Source organism: Acyrthosiphon pisum, chromosome A1, assembly GCF_005508785.2.
Source record: "Acyrthosiphon pisum isolate AL4f chromosome A1, pea_aphid_22Mar2018_4r6ur, whole genome shotgun sequence".
Taxonomy (NCBI): Eukaryota; Metazoa; Arthropoda; class Insecta; order Hemiptera; family Aphididae; genus Acyrthosiphon; species Acyrthosiphon pisum.
In genome coordinates this window covers 144,188,026-144,206,635 of record NC_042494.1, presented here as the reverse complement: position 1 = coordinate 144,206,635, position 18,610 = coordinate 144,188,026, and the positions used below count along the sequence as shown (strand labels likewise).

Below are 18,610 nucleotides of genomic sequence, written 5' to 3'. Positions count from 1 at the left end.
TCCCCTATTTTTTCCAAGTCATCTCCCCTGCACCGTACAATCCTTACGCCCTAACCTTCTATATTACCTATTCGCGTTCTCCAACCCCTTTTTCGCTAACACACCCTCACGGCGGTAGGTATATGTAATTGCTTCTTTTTCTCCTACTTATTCGTTTTTCTCCATTATCCTTCTATTCTACTTCTTCTCGTGAGCGGGGCCGTTGGTTTTAATTAAAAAAATAATAATAATAATAATAACGATAAATAAAAGTACAGGAGAGAATATAATATAAGGTAAAATATATAATAATGATATCGTATTCGAGAAAACGCCGGCGGTTGTGTCTTATCGCGTTCTCTTTGCTAGGCGCATCTGCCGCCGCCGCCGCCGCGCCGCTACGACTAAATTATTATTATTATTATTATTATTTTTATTATCGCATTATTATCATTATTTTTATCATCATTATTATCATTATTGCGACCGTTAAATTTAATGGCACCGAAATATAATAATTGCGTGCGTGTACTGTACTTACGCGGACGTGACTCCACTGTGAAGTCGTTATACACTGATACGTGTATATGCGTGGTCTCAAATATATAACAATAATATAGGACGAGTGACGACTACAACGCTTGTCGCGTTTATTTATTTGTAAAATGAGTTAATCTTGACTGGCGGAAAATCGATAAATTTTGTTCAAAAAATATCTTTATCAGAAATATAATAAATTGGTAATAATATGGATTTTCGCAATTATAATTAATAATATTACTGCAGGCTACTATGTTTTAAAGTTTCTACGAATGTTATATCCTTGTATATAGATAAGGCAATTGGTCGATATTATTGGTAATACAGTGGAACCTTGGGATCTCGTTGTTTCAGTATCGAATTTTGTTGTCAGTCCCGATTCATTCACATATTATTTTAAATTACTTAGGCAAAGTTTCAATATGTCGATTTTTTTTTTGGTCTATTGAGACTGACATTTTGAGGTTCCACTGTATATGAAGATTTAAGTCCGGATTAGGTCGCACAAAATTACACACCTGACGTTAATAATGCCGTGAGTGTAGGTATCTATAAAAGGGAAACGTATAATAATAAATTCGATCTAAAAACAGAGGTGGTTGGTCGTATAGTTTGGCATGCGTTGAACTCTGCGCAGCATTGCCAGCCATCATGTTGTTAAATTATTGTTATACGGTATATCGACCATCAATTATTATTATCGTTTACTGGCAGTATACCATAATAATGTCGTGTATCGTTAATAAAACATTACCCACAGTCAATTTATATTACAGTCTCAAATAGACATTTGATGTGTTTACGTTTATTGAGACACGATGTTTCCCAACCATGAAATTTGACTTTTAATCGACATATTAAATACCTATAAGCTCCGAGTGATTGCTATTTGTAATTGTTGTTTGGTTAGGTCGACAGTCATTTAAATGTCGATATACCGTTAACGTTGGATTAAATGTGTTATAGGTATTAGTGTCGGTAGTCGGTACTATTATATTATAATATTATGCGCAGAATGTAATTCGATATTTTTTAATACCTAATCGCATATTATAGGTACTTACAACTGCGGAAAATATTACGATCGTCAAAATTATTCAACTCGCAGGTAATTATAATTACAAAAAAATGCGGTTCGATAATTACGACAAATGAATAATAAATAAAGTAATATTAATAGTAAAAATTCTTGACGTCGACGACCTAACGTGACGTCAAAGTTCCGTCACACAACGCTCGAAATTAGTATTTAGATTGATTGTATGTGCGAACAGTAATAATGTGAAAAAATAATATTAAATGTTTTTATTTTTTTTATTTTTATTTTCTTCTCTTTTCGGTACAACCATATATTATACACTATATTATCTTTATTGTTTGTTATTCTGCGCATCCCAATTACATATTATTATACGTGACACAATTTGGTATTTTTTGGCAACAAACGTTTTTATAGTATCTATACGCATAGCTTATAAGCACATCAGTCATAATGTATAGGTGTATCGTTACGTGATTTACCAATTTATTTACTCGTATTTAGAACGAAATATTGGAACATATTTTTGTTTACCGTCTACTATGTTGGACGTAGATATATTATTATCGCTAATAGTATTACTGCATACTCTATATACGTATATAGTACCTTCATATTATATACCTACCTCTACGTGTGGGTTTATGTAAAATTATTGAAATAAAACGTTGGCTGCGGCTGTATTAAATATATATAAACATGGGCCACATACGCACGAGTTAGTCATTATAGATGTAAAAATAAAATAAACTCGTGTTACGCAGCAGTAACAATTCGCAAATAACATTCGCACGCTATAAACGCGTACTTTTCGTTCGGTTATCGTCGTTGAATGACTCTTAACTCTTACGAATAATTATTATTGTTTTTATCTTCATCGTTGCTATTATTATTTATTATTATTATCCATTCGTTTTTATAATAGGACGTAATAAGTACCTAGGTAATAGGTACACGCATTTCGGGAACGTCTTTCTAGACTTTTCTAGACAATATACGTGCGCCAAGTCAATTCCGACGTACTTACTACATATTTTCGATCGTACGCAGTTACGCGCTATCGTCTCAAAACAAGGCTGGCTGCACGACGGTCGTTCAAAATACGATTGTCGCTATAATATAATCATAATATTATTATTGTGCCTACCTATATGACGTAGTAAAAATTGGCTTCGTAAATCCCGCCCGAACTATAAAACGACGTCACCGCGCGCGCTCACACATTCGTCGTCGTCGAGTAGAGAAACTCTACGTTATACTTATAGTATTTCGTACCTAAGTAGATCTGGTATAAGGTATATAATATTATTATTATAATAACATCAAAAATCTAGTTAAGTTCTCTCGGATTGTTTAAATTTTATTTCGGACGACAGCGATCGTTATCATCCGTCGTTCCGAATCTTTGATCAACTCGATTTGCTGCAGTGTATATCGTTTTACGACCACCTCGCTGAAGTCTGTTTCTATATACATAATATTATAATAATATGTTGTAGTTATTCGTGTACACAGATATAGAAAACGTTCGGGAAAAAAAAACTATTATGTAAATAGAGTTCTCGGTTAGTTCGGTCCGCGGCCCCGCGTCATGTGTTTACTGTGCAAAGATCGGTGGTGGGTGGGGGACAGAATAATATGATATATATATATATATATATATATAATTTTATTTACGTAATGTACAGTCTGATGCTGCCAGCATATTATTATATGGGAACGTTAAAATAATCTGACGACAGAAGTTGTCCGACGTGCAAACAAATCGACTTTTATTTTTCGTTTTAAATCAGTCGAACCGAGAAAACTATATACACGAGTAAACCGGAACACGTATTGCGTGTGTTGTAATAATAATGTACTTTGTATGTACGTATATATATATATCATTATTATAAATCTATAAGGTCGTGTTTCCTGTACGGTCGCGTACAGCGGATAATTAATTAGGTACATTTTTTAAAAAAAATACTAGAATATCAAATAATTTTGCTTTTGTTGAAATCTGTTATTTATAAACAAACTAGTATATAAAATACCGTCATAAAGAATTGTGATCATTGGTAGGTAGTATGCCTTAACGGACTTAATACGGTTTGAACTTTATTGCGGACGTCCGTGATTGTGTTGTTGTTTTTTTAAATTTTTTTGCCCGAGAGACGGCATGCTGCGGGAGACATGTGGTTTTACGTCTCGATTTGAATTAATTTAACTGTTTCATATACCTACTGTTACATTAAAGAGTTTTTAGAAAGATATTATGTTTAATAATAACAACGACAGCAACTGTAAATCGAAATTATTGTACCAAAATAATGTAGAAAAACATTATTGTAAATGTTCGCAAATTATTATACGTAAATGTAATATTAATAATAATTAATCTTGCGAAACCTGTTCTGTGCTGCAGGTGAGACAATTATTATCATATTATGTGTGTGGTATTTTGGATACATAAATTTATAGTTGACTATATGTAATATAAAATATTATGGAAGTTCCTATGCTAAACAATAATTCTTTTGAACAAAGTAATCACCTGTTTACGCAGAAACGACCGTGATAAGCGTCTTCCGAAAGAAAATGTCCTCAAACGAAAATATGATTTTAGCACGTGCTGATCGTGACACGGGTCAAGTAGTAATACTCCCGAAAAATAAAAGAAACTGTTCGAAAAGTTCTAAAATCGATGAAATCCATTTTTTTTACGGTTTCCCAAAATAGGTCTACGCTTTACTCGTGATATGAAATTTACTCTATTTTCAAGAGTTTGCAATGTTATATGTTTTTTACGATATATTTCAATTTTTAATCGAGATATGTACATGTGCATGTTAAAATTTAGATATTGTAATAACTTGCAGTCAAAATGAATCGGTCAATTCACTCACAAAATTGGTTCTGCTGAACGCAAATATGTATATACTTTTATGGATCAATAAAAATATATAACACGTAGCCACATAGTTATATGGTTCATGATATAGGTAGCTCTATAATAGGTTATAGGTATATTATATACTTTCCCATTTACCCGTATCGCCACAACAACACGGACTACTGCATGTCATGCTGCGGCCGCGGGAGTTTTTCGTTTAAACAATAACCCGCGTGCGTCGTCGTCGATAAATAATAAACGTTTTTAATATATTCTCAAAACGTGCTCGGGCGTCGAAAATTTAACTGCGATAAAATAACATACGATGACGACGACGACGACGACGAAACGTATAATACCTACCTATAATTTAATCGCGTTTATGATTCTGGCGTATTGTACCTATGAATATACATCTATATATTTTTTTTAATACACAGGTCTGCGGTATTATTATAACGCGTGCGAGACGAAATAATAATGGTAACATACATTTTAAATAGAACTCGGACTCGTTTAATTGGGTGGCCGGGCTGGAAATTATTGCAAAAAGACATAATATTATTATTGTAATGCCCATACCCACTACGATCGCGGTGCGGTGCAGTGTAAAATAAATGCAGGTAGACACAACGAAAACGCAAACAAGTCGGGTGCGCGCGTATAAACGGCGATAAAATCTAAAATCGGATCGAAATAAAATTATACGCACGACGATCGGTGGTAGTGTGCTTAACATGCGTAATGATATCCAAAATTGTATTTTATAGTATTGTAGGTAAGTACCCGGGTAGGCGATATAATATATTTTAAACCAGCGTTATTGGTGTGCACCTTGTCCTCTGCGATCGATTGGGATTACATATAGCTATTTCGTTCTATTTTATTCGGCGATTGGCGTTTCCCAAAATAATAATAAAAATAATTAAAGTGTAATATAACCATACGGTTATCTGGAGGTGGAAAAAAAGCTGGCCCGTTGAAAGACGGACTCGGCGGTCGTCGCGTACGACGAAAATACTTTCGTGCAGTAAGCGGCCGATATGAAAATTTGAGCGAGAGAATGTAAAATAGAGAGAGAGAGAGAGAGAGAGAGAGTGATGGAGCGAGAAAGAGACCGCGTGAGAGAAATAGAACCCTCTCGGCGGTGTACCCGGTTCGTAACCATGGCGACCGCCGCAGTCTCCGCCCTTGGTGGTGGCGCCATTAAAGAGCGCGCGGTGAATTCCCGAGACGGCCATCCGCGGCGGCCGTGGCAGGGACGCGGTTGCGGGTGTTGGAATAATTATTGTCGCCGTCGCACACCTCAACACGTACAAAACACCCGTGCTGTACATTGCTGCTGCAGATAACTCCGCGAATGAGTTATAACTTATAATACACGTGCCCATTATAATAATATCGTAATGTTGGTAAATAATCGTACAAGTGCACAAGTCCTCTCTATGTTATAATAATATTATGTAGTTGACATATTATTTTATACGAAATATAATAATGGATACGTATTAATAGGTACTTCCACTCTTGTCCCCGTACCACCCCTACGTGTCGGGTGTCTGTTGCAATACTGTTTATTTTGATCGATCGTTTATTTGTAGCGATTTTTTCGTCTCTGCAGAGGCCTGCGCCGAAGGATACGCGAACCTGCGAACCTGCGCAGGCTTCGTACGCTCTTGCGTAGCGCGCGTGTGACCTTTTTCTAACCACAGTCACTTTTTTGAGTTTTGATCGCCTTTAATACTGCTGCAGTCCTTGGCTAAACGTTGGCCTTAAAAATCATAGACGCGCATGGGTGGGTACACGACAGAACACTGCACGTCTAACATTTTTTACGACCCCGTTGTGGGCCCCGAATAAATAATGGGGTCTTAAACAATTTATCGCCACCTGCAGGTAGACAGCAATGAAGTCTTTCTGGTTCATATCGATCTCGTGCATTAGACCACCGACGGCGACGTCCTAGCACAGTTTCAGATCACGTGTACTTTTATATATAATGCGTCCAATTCGTATTCTGCCATGTAACAATGGCTGATAAATATAGTTTATTATCATATAGGTATACTAACAACGCAGCTCAGTTCAAAATATAATTCTTATTTCGAAATGTCCGCATGTGTTGTTGTTACGACTATCGCACTGTTATTAGTAGTTGTTTATACACTGTGAATTGAACATCCTTCTGATTAACACACGCTTCTTTATATGGGTACTGCAACTGGGATATATATAATCATTTTATATTTATATAATATATTATAATATAGAGATTTTATATAACTCAGTGTGTAATAATGTTGCCAACCAACTGGACAATATTACATATATCCATATGAATAAATAAATGAAAACACGTAGGTACTTGTGTTGCATGTTACGTGTAATTACTTATTACATAATATTATAGCCTAAACAACACATTTTATAAAACATAAACTATAATTCAGTTTCGACGCTTTATCAGTTTTTGTTTTTCTGATTCTCCAGATAATGCCTATATATAGTTACGAATTATATAAAACTATATATAATTATTATATTACCGAGTACTAATCTTTCTATACCTCGTATCTAAACGAGTGGCATACGTGTTTAATCTTTAAAGTCTGTGTAGATTAACTGTGGGTAATATTTTTACACGAGAAAACGACGATGGCGTTTGGTGTTTAAACCCGGTATACGAGGTATACTATCAAAAAATACACGTCATAATATTATACTCATGTTTGTTTTGTAAACATGTGTGTATATTTGGGCGTGATGACCACGTTAGTTTTTCACTGTTTCCGCCTTCCGGTGAAAATTGATAGTTATTGGTGTACGCGCCTCGATAGTCATTGTAGGGGTATAGGTCTCGAGGTCGTCCGAGTGGCTATATTTTCTGTACTCGTTTTTAGCGGAAAATCTAATTTAACTGTCGGATTTGGTCACAATATTTAATGATTTAATCGACTAATATTCTTATTAAATACCTGGATATTGTTAGTCCAGCTCGGTTGTGTCACCTACGTCCAAAAAAAACTATGCCAACTTTTTTGTTCTTAAAATGACCAAAATGTTACGCGGCCCAGCGATATGGGTTAGGAAGTCTATTCGATCCGGACCTGATGCACGCCGGTGTTTCGGTGTTATTCACACTGCAAGGCGTGTCACTAGAACTTGACACAATCAAGCTCAAATTATACACCGTACACTATTATTGCGCACATTCGTTTTGAACTCGCGATCAATCGTCCAGTACATTGTTAACTCATTATTAGCAGTAACCATGTGTGCAGTTATAATAATGTGATATGCCTATTGACACATACGAAAAATCAGCCACCCAATGGCGACACTATAAATTGATTAGTCTAAATGATATTGTTCTCCCCGAATGACGGGTTAGTTAAGATTTAAATGATTCAATCCTCTACGCCACTTTCCATTCAGTCCTCTACATATAGGAGGATTGTCTGGAATTGTGTCAGAGCCAAGAGCGGATATTGCTCCGCCTATAATGTATAAGCACACCACCACTCTGTAGAACGTTTAACGAGCGCCTGTTTGTCATTTTTTTTGTCCACAGGTCCGAACGGATGTCCGCGTCGTCGCGGTCGGCAGACGTACACCAGATTCCAGACTCTGGAGCTGGAAAAGGAGTTCCATTTCAACCATTACCTGACCCGGAGGCGGAGGATCGAGATCGCGCACGCCCTGTGCCTGACCGAGCGCCAGATCAAGATTTGGTTCCAGAACAGACGGATGAAACTCAAGAAGGAGTTGCGGGCCGTTAAGGAGATCAACGAGCAGGCCCGCCGGGAACGGGACGAGCAGGCTAAAAAGCAGGATCACACGAAAATGGACGTGGGAGGCGGTGGTGGCGGGATGCACCAGCAGCAACAGCAACAGCAGCAACAGCAACAGCAGCAGCAGCAACAGCAAATGTCACACCATCAGATGTCGCACGAACAGCACAAGCTTCAAATGGGCGGCCTGGACAAGGGGTCCGCCGACATGCTCAAGGCCAAAACGTAAACAGTGCGATCGATCGCGCGACGACGTTTCGCACAGTAATAGAGTAATGATATAAATGATAATAATAATGATTAATATTATAATAACGTGTCGCATGATTATTATTGTTATTGTTTCGCGACAATTGTATAGAATTTCTCTTTCGATTCGAAAAATACGTAAATAATTTATAAATATATATTATAATATATATTTATCTATATACAAACTATTCTTACATATTATATAATATATTACATTCATAGACTTAATTTAAATAATACCTAATTATAATATTAATGACTAAAAAAAAAAATGGCAAAAAAAATTTAACTTATAAGAAATATTTTGAAAAAATAGTACCTATTTTTCTCAATACAAGAAACGACGCGAGTTTCATATTCGTAGGCCTACATTTCACTGTCCTTTTCTTACTCATATTTTACATTAATATATTCGAGAAAAAACAAACACTGGTGATTCGAGAGAATTAAAAAAATCGCTTCCCTCGATCGCCGGCGCTCTACGATTCCACGATACAATAAGTGTTATCACATCCGTTGCTTTGCGCGGCGATTGCTTTCTCTATGTATATTCTTTAAATTATATTGATAATATTATTATAATAATAATATAATATGATGATTACTTTATTTTATTATTTTTTTTTGTTTTTATTCTTCGTTTTACGACAAATTATTGTTTGACACATTCTGATAATACATAATAATATAATTTATAATATCGTATACGCGATTCGCGCGCCCGCACAAAAGTATAAAAAAAAATCCGTTCGTAAACAATGTGTACGTCAAAAACGACCGGTATCCTCAACGGAATCGCGGGTCGGACGACGGCGAAAATATAATTGTGACGTTCTGTCGGTGTCGAGGGTTATACTGTATAGAGGTATACCTGCAGTACCTACCCGTAATCGGACAGATTTCCATTGCCATGTACAAACCCCAAACCGGTGCGTGGAGGGAAATTATTCATATTTTTTTAGTCCGCACCCAATCCGACCACACGGGTACAGCTTGGTTGTACTATTTGTTCGGTACCTACTCGCGGATATCGCTGCACCGGGGCGCCCGCTTTTTAAATACATTTTCCCGAGGTATTTTCAAACGGCGGCCGACGTTGTTCCTATACTTTGCAAGTATTATTATTATTATTATCATACTATATTATTATGTACCTCATACCTATATAATATATATATATATATATACATGATATTGTTTCGTTTGTAATGACACGATTTTTTTTTTTTATCCATTTATGTTTTTTGTTTGTTATGTCTGATTCGGGAGCGTATGTGCCATATAATAACATGTGTCTCGGTGTACGACTTTCATTTTTATTTTTTCCTGTTCGATATCATTTTTCGTTTCGTTTCGTTTAAGTTTCCGAACGGCGCATTTTTCGCCGATTTCTTCTGGTTCAAGTTTGTATACGTTATTGTCACCGAAGCGTTTTCGTTCATATCTATTACGTTTTTATTTTATTATTTTCCTCTACCCCGTACGTTGTGATCGATATTTTTTATTTTTTTTTTTAGTTTTTAATACATTTACCACGATGATATCGTTTAGCTCGTTCTTTTTTGTGACCATATTCCTAGATAAATATTGTTTCTTTACTTCTATCATTAAGCGTAATATATTATAATATAATTTGTTTGTTTATAGTTTTCATCGTGTAGGGTTTATTTAACGAGTTAAATACATAAAAGAAAATAATACCGAATACATCCTGTTGTTTACCGAGTAAAGTATTTCCTCCCGACACTTGTGTAAATATATATCTAGATTAATGCTTTATTAATATTTAATTTATTTTTACAATCTTTCTTGAGATTAATGATTAAACATAATAATAAACTATTCAATTAATGTCTATTTAATTATTTTTTTGTATACCTACTGAAGTTTTTATTATTATTATTATTATTATTATTTTGTTTTGTTTTCATTTGTATGATATACCTCTATATATATATTTTTTTTATTACGCCTATTATATAAATCGGTCGTAATTTCGACAATCTAAAATATATATTTTAGGCCTATCCAAAATTCAAAATTTGTAAACAGCTTCTATAGATATTAAGACATTTATCGCAAACGATTAGACTATTATTTAGATTGATTGAATAATTTTAAAAATTATATACGTATTAAAATATTGTAATTTAACATAATATATAGGTACCTAATAAGCGTTTATGCATATTATATTTTTAAGGCCATCAGAGACATACTTTGGAAACGATTTTTGTTTATATCCACATATATACGTAATTATAGATTCAGGGTAGGTTTTTTTAAAATTGTATAGACTGTCAAAAGTTTATCGAAACGACATAGAATTCCTAAAATAATTTAATAAAAATCATTTTCAGCAAAAATATTTTGTTGTCTGATTATATTATATGGAAATATGATATTAATATTCTTATATCGTCATTATTGTTAAAAATAATATATTTTGTTGTTTTACACCAATTTAAACCGTAACGCTAAGTGAAAGTTATAAAACGAAAGACAAATACGTAAATAGCATTAATGAACATAATTATATAAATAAATATTATAAATTATAATATAATGTGTGAAAATTCGATCTGCTAAGACTAATATTTTTTAACTATATTTATTACTTATATATAATAATGAAACGTTGACTTTTTTTCTCTGTCTAGTGTATGCAGTTTTTAGCGTAGTGTGTTTACGATAATATATATTATATATATATACACGTTTACATATGCGTATATATATCGTAAATTATTTTAATGGATGTACTTAATCTGTAAATACATAATAAGAGTAGTGCAACACTGTAGGCTATTGTTCATTTTTTTTTTTTTTTAATAATCGAAATGTTAGTTTTAAACAATATTAATGTTTTGTTTTTCAAGTGTACAATTTATTTTTATTTTTGACAATTAAATAAGCTTAAATTCAGTGCAATATAATACGTATATTTTTTGAAATTCATCTATTTTAACGATGATATTACGATGTATGTGAATTCCAGACCAGCGTGTAATACGACTATATAAAATTATAGTCTGCAAACCGGAATCTATAGACTCTATGCGTTCTCCGTTTAATATGATATTATTATTTTAAACTATATTATGGTATAGTATTAAATCGAATTCGAACGAATCTAAAACGAGCTTTATGAAAACCATTTCACCGCAGAAAATACCCGAAGCGCGCGCGCAATTGCGATTCACACGATGTGCAAGCAATCGCTTAAAATGCCGCACTTACATCCTGTGCAGGAAAACAACAAATAGTTCGTTAAATTTCAATCAGAAGATATCGATATTCGATCCAACTAAATATTATGCGTAGTGTATCTAGTTTTTTTTTTAAATAATATACAGAAAACCCATGCGGAGACGAAAGTATATTTAATATTTATATCGTGTTTAATACGAGTACCTACTGCGATACTTAATTGTCAACGTGTTCTCAGTGTTGAAGTATCGGAGCTCTTAGAAAAAAAATAAATACTACGTGGCGCCGCAATAAACAATATCATAATAATATAATACGTATATCCTATACGTAAACATTCAATTAAGAAACGCTTGTGTGATAATAATATAATATATTGTAGCACGTTATAAACCTACTTAGATATTAATATGATGTGTGGTGCACCTTGTGTGTTTGTTCTCGAGTTTTTTTTTAATAATATATATATATATAATAAGAGCTTGTGCATAAGAAACGGTCTCTTGGCTCGCGCAGTAAATGTGTTCACATTCCGACGTAAGCACATAATTGTGCTGTATACACGTGTGTCTATAGGTACATGGCGCGAGTCTGTAGGTATTTATAAAATATGTTACATGCTTATAAAATAGTTAAGATTCGACACAGATTAACGGTTGTTTATAGATATTTATACACAGTCGTCGTTTCGTATTATTATGGAAAGAACACAATATTTTAAATATCGCTGCAGACAACAAATTTTAGTACTAACTACAGAAACCGACGGAATTGTCAAGCGTTTATAATTTTTACCCTGTGCAATGTGTATACTTGTAGCAGTAAATTTTGTTCTTTAGTGAAATGAGTTTGACGGTCCTGAATATATAAGCTTAACGTGTAGGTATATAATATATAGGTACCTATACACGTGTGTGTGTGTTGAAAATATAATTTTATTTCGATGCAAAAATGAGGACATGGAGTTGAATTTGAGTAAAATGTCGGACCCGTTGTGCTGATCCTTTGGGCTTGTCGAAATTCAAGAAAATAACATTTTTTGTGATATGAACATTAAACTCTTCCTGCGTTTTTATTATGCATGATTGCATGAATTACGAAGTATATTATCTATGCATACATTTTAATAAAAAGTTGAACATATAAAAAAAATTGTTCTATGAAAAAATAATTCGAGATTAAAATATTTTATTGGTTATTTCTATGTCTAAATAGAAATCGTTATTCGTTTCGAGGTTGGAAAAAATTATCCGACACTATATAAAAAAAAATACTGTACAATGACTGAAACGTCCAAAACTCGTTTGATGCTATCGAGTGCTGCGCATGTAGATAATCGTGAATCGAATGTTTCGACTGCGCCCCTGCAATTTCCATCACTTCAATCTGCATTCCACTACTCAACGACGCGTCACGACTGACGGCCCGGAATCGATTATAAACGAATAAATATCCTCGATCTGCGCACGCCACAGCGTTATGGTCCGGCAGTGTGTAACTGTGTTAAAGAATACTCAGGTATAAGCGTTTCCGTTTTATCGGTCGTAGAAAAGTTCAAGTTCTAAACGTGAAATCGTAGATGGATTTGACGGATGGATCTCGCAAGCCCCTTGTACAATTTTGAAAATTGTGTTTCAGATAGGTATATAATATAGTAAATATACTATATACTTGTATATTTCTTGTTCATTTTTGTATATTCCTGTACATTTACTTTTTGTTGTTATTCATTGCAGGCCCTCAGAACTTGGAAAGCCTGCCAGGTCGTGAGGGCGTAATCAACGTCTACCATTGTTGTTAGTACCTACTACACGTATGTTATTGCAACAATAAACGTTGGGGGCCGGAGGGGACGTAATGCTAACGCAGTCCCCCCTCCGGTTCTCGTACCATGGGGGAAAAAAAGGTATATATAGTAATGAATAATGATTTTTACTGAGGTTAAAAAAAATAATTGGAATCTAATAAGATATAGACTTACATTACATTGAATTATTCTCAAATACGAAATATTCGTCTCATATTAAAATTTATCAAATTTATCCAAATTAAATATAACTTATACCAACTACCTGTAATACGATGTAATAAGCTCAGTTGACCTATGATGAATTGTATGCATTATATATTTTATGTACATCTACATCTACCTATTACTTATGTAATTTGTTGTACCCATATAGGTTCTGCACAGGTAAAATTGTAAGATTTTTTATCTTATCAGTTAGAAATTCCGTAGTAAACGGTGCTGTTATGAACCAAACTTTGACTGATGGTTAATCATTAGTTGAAATCGGGTTTCCTGCAACAATTTTCTAGGTCGCCTCTAGCCCATTTACAGCTCCCGATTTACAAAAAGGTAAATTTTCAAACGGCTCCCGTTGAATACAAATACGTAAATCTCCGCAATAGTTCCCGTTTTCGACAATACAAATTCATTTCCACTTTATACAAATTTGTGACTGTATCAAAAGAGTTGTGGTTAAAAATATGGTGTGCATTAGACCATCGTCTCCAATTATTATTAATTAAATTACATGAACGAAATCCCTCAAAACGCGTGCCTACACACTCGGATGAGTGGCTGCAAGGGTAACGTGGACTGATGTTGGCGTGGACTATAGGTAAAAAGAAATGTCAACACCGCTTATAATAGGCATTAGTGTTTCTCTAAATTTGTGCAGGGCCTAGTCTGTGCGATTCAAAAGGACTCCCATCCATTGTTTGTCGGTAGCCAAATAGTTCCCGACGAAAAAGATTTCACGAATTTGTAAATTCCTATTCGATAACGAAAATTCTTCATGATTTTCTTTGTACCTATATATAAATAAAAAAAAAACCAAACAAGTGCAGAAATGATGACGATAAAATTACACATGATCCGTCATTGGTGCCGTGAATTGACGTGTAAGATATTATTCACGTAAAACCATAGCGTACTAGAATCCGTGTGATTGCGAGACGTGAGTATGTTTTGTATACATACTCGAAGAGAAGGTTCTTCGCGGTATATACTGAGTGTTCTCGAAAAATGGGTACACTCTATAACTTTTAGTTATCTACATTACTCAGTACCCTAAACATATTTTAGAATTATGTCGGTGGGATATCATTGATGATCCAATAGTCTAGTTTCACGTCCCGTAAACAAAATACAAAAATATGCATAGTTTAATTATATAGTGTACCTTGTTTTCGAAAGTTTAAATGAAGTTGACCAATCTATGAGAGGGGGCCTCGTACAAAATGTACCAGTAACAAAATTGTATAGGTAGGTAGTACAAAATTGTTGTTTTTATTAATATAATCTATAACAATGGTAAATGATGTTGCAATATTTATTGTATTTATTATATTTACTGTGTTGAAGTAGAAATTAAAAAAAAAATACTGCCTATAGTGTAGGGGGGCCCCAGTACCTATACAGTGTATTATAGGAGAGGTGCTCCGGTCGGCATTTTCCAACTAAGTGACCGTCAAATCCACCACTGCCTACAGCTACGCATAATAGGTGGGTATACACGTACCCAGGTATAGGTGCGGTATGCTTTTGTCGTACAGCGGTGTATGTGTGTGTGCGCGCCTCGTATAATTTCGGGGCAAATCACGCGATATAACGTTAAAGTTTTGTGTTTTTTTTTATACAGACCTATAAATGTAGTACCCAATACCGCGACATCGTGTACACAGAAACCGTCGTCTTCATCGTTGTATATATATATATATATAAGCTCCATATATACGAGCTTTTAGCGTGTATACATAATAAACCGCAAAAACCGCCGCGTGTGTCGACGATAATAATATTATTATTATTATTATTAATACTTACATTATTGGTGTAAAACAAAAAAAGCCGTAAAAGAAGTTTGGTTTTTTTTTTATTTTTCGTTTTTCGTTTCCGCACACGCCGGCACGCTAATAATCCATCGTATATGCTCGCTGTGCAGATAATATTATTATAATACCACGACTGCAGCAGCAGCAGCAGTATAATTCGCAGTGCAATTATAATTGTAGGTGGTAAATTTTTCGCCACTCCACGTTCGATTTTCGGGCGCAAAACGGGTAGTGGAAAAACGCCTGCAACCGGCGCGGTGGTAGCCTTCTTTTTAGCCCGGCGGGGGAAAATCCATATTATAAAAACCCTGTACACACACACGAGAGCGTCTTGTGCGTGTGTGCGAGATAAAATTACGGGAGAATATTGAGGAGGGGTTGTCAGCCGGTGCTTACACAGAATCCGAGTGGGTTTGGGGAGGTTCGGTGGTGGTAGATTTCTTACTGCGGGGTAGGTACGAATCACACGGTGGCGGAGTACGAGGGGAGGGTGGTCGGGGCACGCGAGGGTAAAAACGACGGCGACGATCAATAGTGTGTATAGCGTGTGTAGTAGTGGCAGCGGTGGCGGCTGTATACATATTATATATACGCGGGGGCGGCGGCGGGTGGCTAAACTTTTATGGAAAACGGTTACGCCCTGCGGAATGTGCACATAACCTGCGGACCCCGGGGCGGTAAAACGTAATTTTATCATTCCGAATTGATCGTATTCCCGGGAAAATGTTCCAGACATCGGTTTCCAAATGGTCGTCGTTGTCATGTGCGCGAGTAAAAACGAAAAGTATAAAACATTATACGTCATAATATTATGGTAGGTATATATGTGTGCGGTACATGAATGACGTTGGCCGGGGAATAAAATAATAAAAATAAGCGTATATTATATTATAATAATCTACGAAACAATGACATAATATTATTATTGTAAGACAAATGACGACGCCGCCGCCGGAGAAACGCGTACCCGCGGATTTCGGATATTATCGTGCGTGCAAGACGAACTTTTAGCGACCGACAATGTTTTTGACAGACCGTTTTCTACAGAACAGTGGTAGCCGCGGTAGTATTAATATGCAATAAATATAGGTATATATTATACCGGGTATGGGTTTTTGTTTTGTGTACATCTTTTACGGGTGCGGTTAATCGCCACCGCTGCACTTCCGTAACGTGAAAACTGAAACGTCGTGGATCTTTTCGACGTATTTTTTTCAGCAAATTTGTTTTTTTAGCGTGTAACACTGACTAAAATATTGTACGCGTTAAACAGTAAGATTTCTGCAAAAGAACGTTAAATCACAAATTAAATGTCATATGTAGAGGTACTGTAAAAACCTACGCACTACGAAAATCACGTAAAATTAAATTTCAATTTTCCTATCCTGTAAAATAACATAATATTCTCTGTGGATTTTACTTTGTGCTTTTTTAACAGAATGCCCGAAGTATCACATACAGTGTAATATATGATGTAAGTGAATACTTTTCCATTAGAACACAATCTTAGATTTCAACTACCTACACCACAAAATATAAAAAATAATAATAATTATTAAACGCTCGATATTCCGCTTTAACCTCTCGCACGCGGTTTGTTACTTCTCCGGATAATCTTAAGCGACCAAGGGACGAGATTGTGTTATAATTTATGACATATACTCTTAATTCTGTAACTGTTAACTACCTAATTTCGACCAAAGTTGCGTTTATATAAGGATACAAGTTTTGAATAATAAGATTCATTAATCCTCTTCCCGACAATTGTTTTTTACATAGGTAACTACTTACATACCTTTATATACCTACAAATTAATTAGGCAATTAAATAATGCTATAACCAAATAGCCAAGCCAATAAATAAATAAATATTCCATTATTAGATATACAATATCATAAGTACTATATTATTAGTCTTTAGTCATTAGTCATTACTCATTGTACCTAGTCATGGGAAATTCTGTTTTGACAAGCTATAAATTAAACACATTATATTATAATATTAAAATTCTTTTACTCAAGGTTATAATATGAATTAATTTAAAATAAATACAGTATCCATTACAATATGATAATATAATATTATTATACATTTACCTACCTAATAATCACAATAATAATTTCATTGTTTTTTTTTTCATTGGAAAGTTATGGTTGTAACTGTAAGTTCATTAAATAGTGAACGATAATCATGAAAATTAATTATTGTGAATTAATTATTATCATTAATATTTATTGATAATATTATTATTATCCTTACCTTTAACCAATAGCTACCTGCCTACCTATTACTGTGGTCTACTACAACGTCATAATCACTACACCGTGACGTGTAAAATAATCACAGATACCGTAGTTACCAAACGATACCGCATAGTTGAATATATTTAACTTTTGACGGTGTGGTTACATTTATGTGCGGAAAAGTGATAACTAAAATAAAATAATATTATGTTATCACTAGGTCGTATCATTGATATTGCATTTTGGTATAAACATAAAAATACGAAATCACACGACACGGTGTAGTGTGAACCCAGCTTTAGCGACAAACATTGAATATTATCAAATCCGATTGTTTGTATTGACAAGATAATTATTGAAAGATAACGTTTCGTAATATTTATTAAGATTCCGTATTATGGCAATTTAGTTAAACAATTAAAAAAAGCCTTGAGGCATCAGTGTATTATTTGTGTATACACAGACACTGTTAATAACTTTAAAGCCAGATTCCTCACTCATGATTTAGTGATCTAGTAATCTTCCAGCTCTTACTGTAATATTATTATAAATCAGTTATCCTTAATCGCATATTTTATTCTTAAATTAAAAATCGACCCCAACAAAAACATTACAGTGAAGAAAGGCCAAGTTCCAAACTCCCTCCCAAAAAAGTCGGCCTATCAAAGTAGTGAAATCTACATTGTGGCCAAGTCTGCTATTTTTTAATTCATAACCTCAATGCACTCCTATACATTAAAGAGCAACACTTCTCTTTTATTTGTATTGTTTAACACTTGGTCAGTTTCTGAATGAGGAATAAACTAGACTTGGCCGCGATGTAGATACCACTACTTA

General features: G+C 34.5%; 1 protein-coding gene across 1 annotated transcript in view; it reads left to right on the top strand.

The window, feature by feature from the left end:
* Window positions 1-8,674, top strand: part of LOC100168447 (homeobox protein abdominal-A homolog) — a 33,991-nt gene extending 25,317 nt beyond the window's left edge. The window contains exon 3 of the mRNA XM_001944594.5: window positions 8,008-8,674. Within this exon, the coding sequence (XP_001944629.2) occupies window positions 8,008-8,456 (449 nt within the window). The 3' untranslated portion in view covers window positions 8,457-8,674. The remainder of the gene's footprint in view (window positions 1-8,007) is intronic.
* The last annotated feature ends 9,936 nt before the right edge of the window (window positions 8,675-18,610 follow it).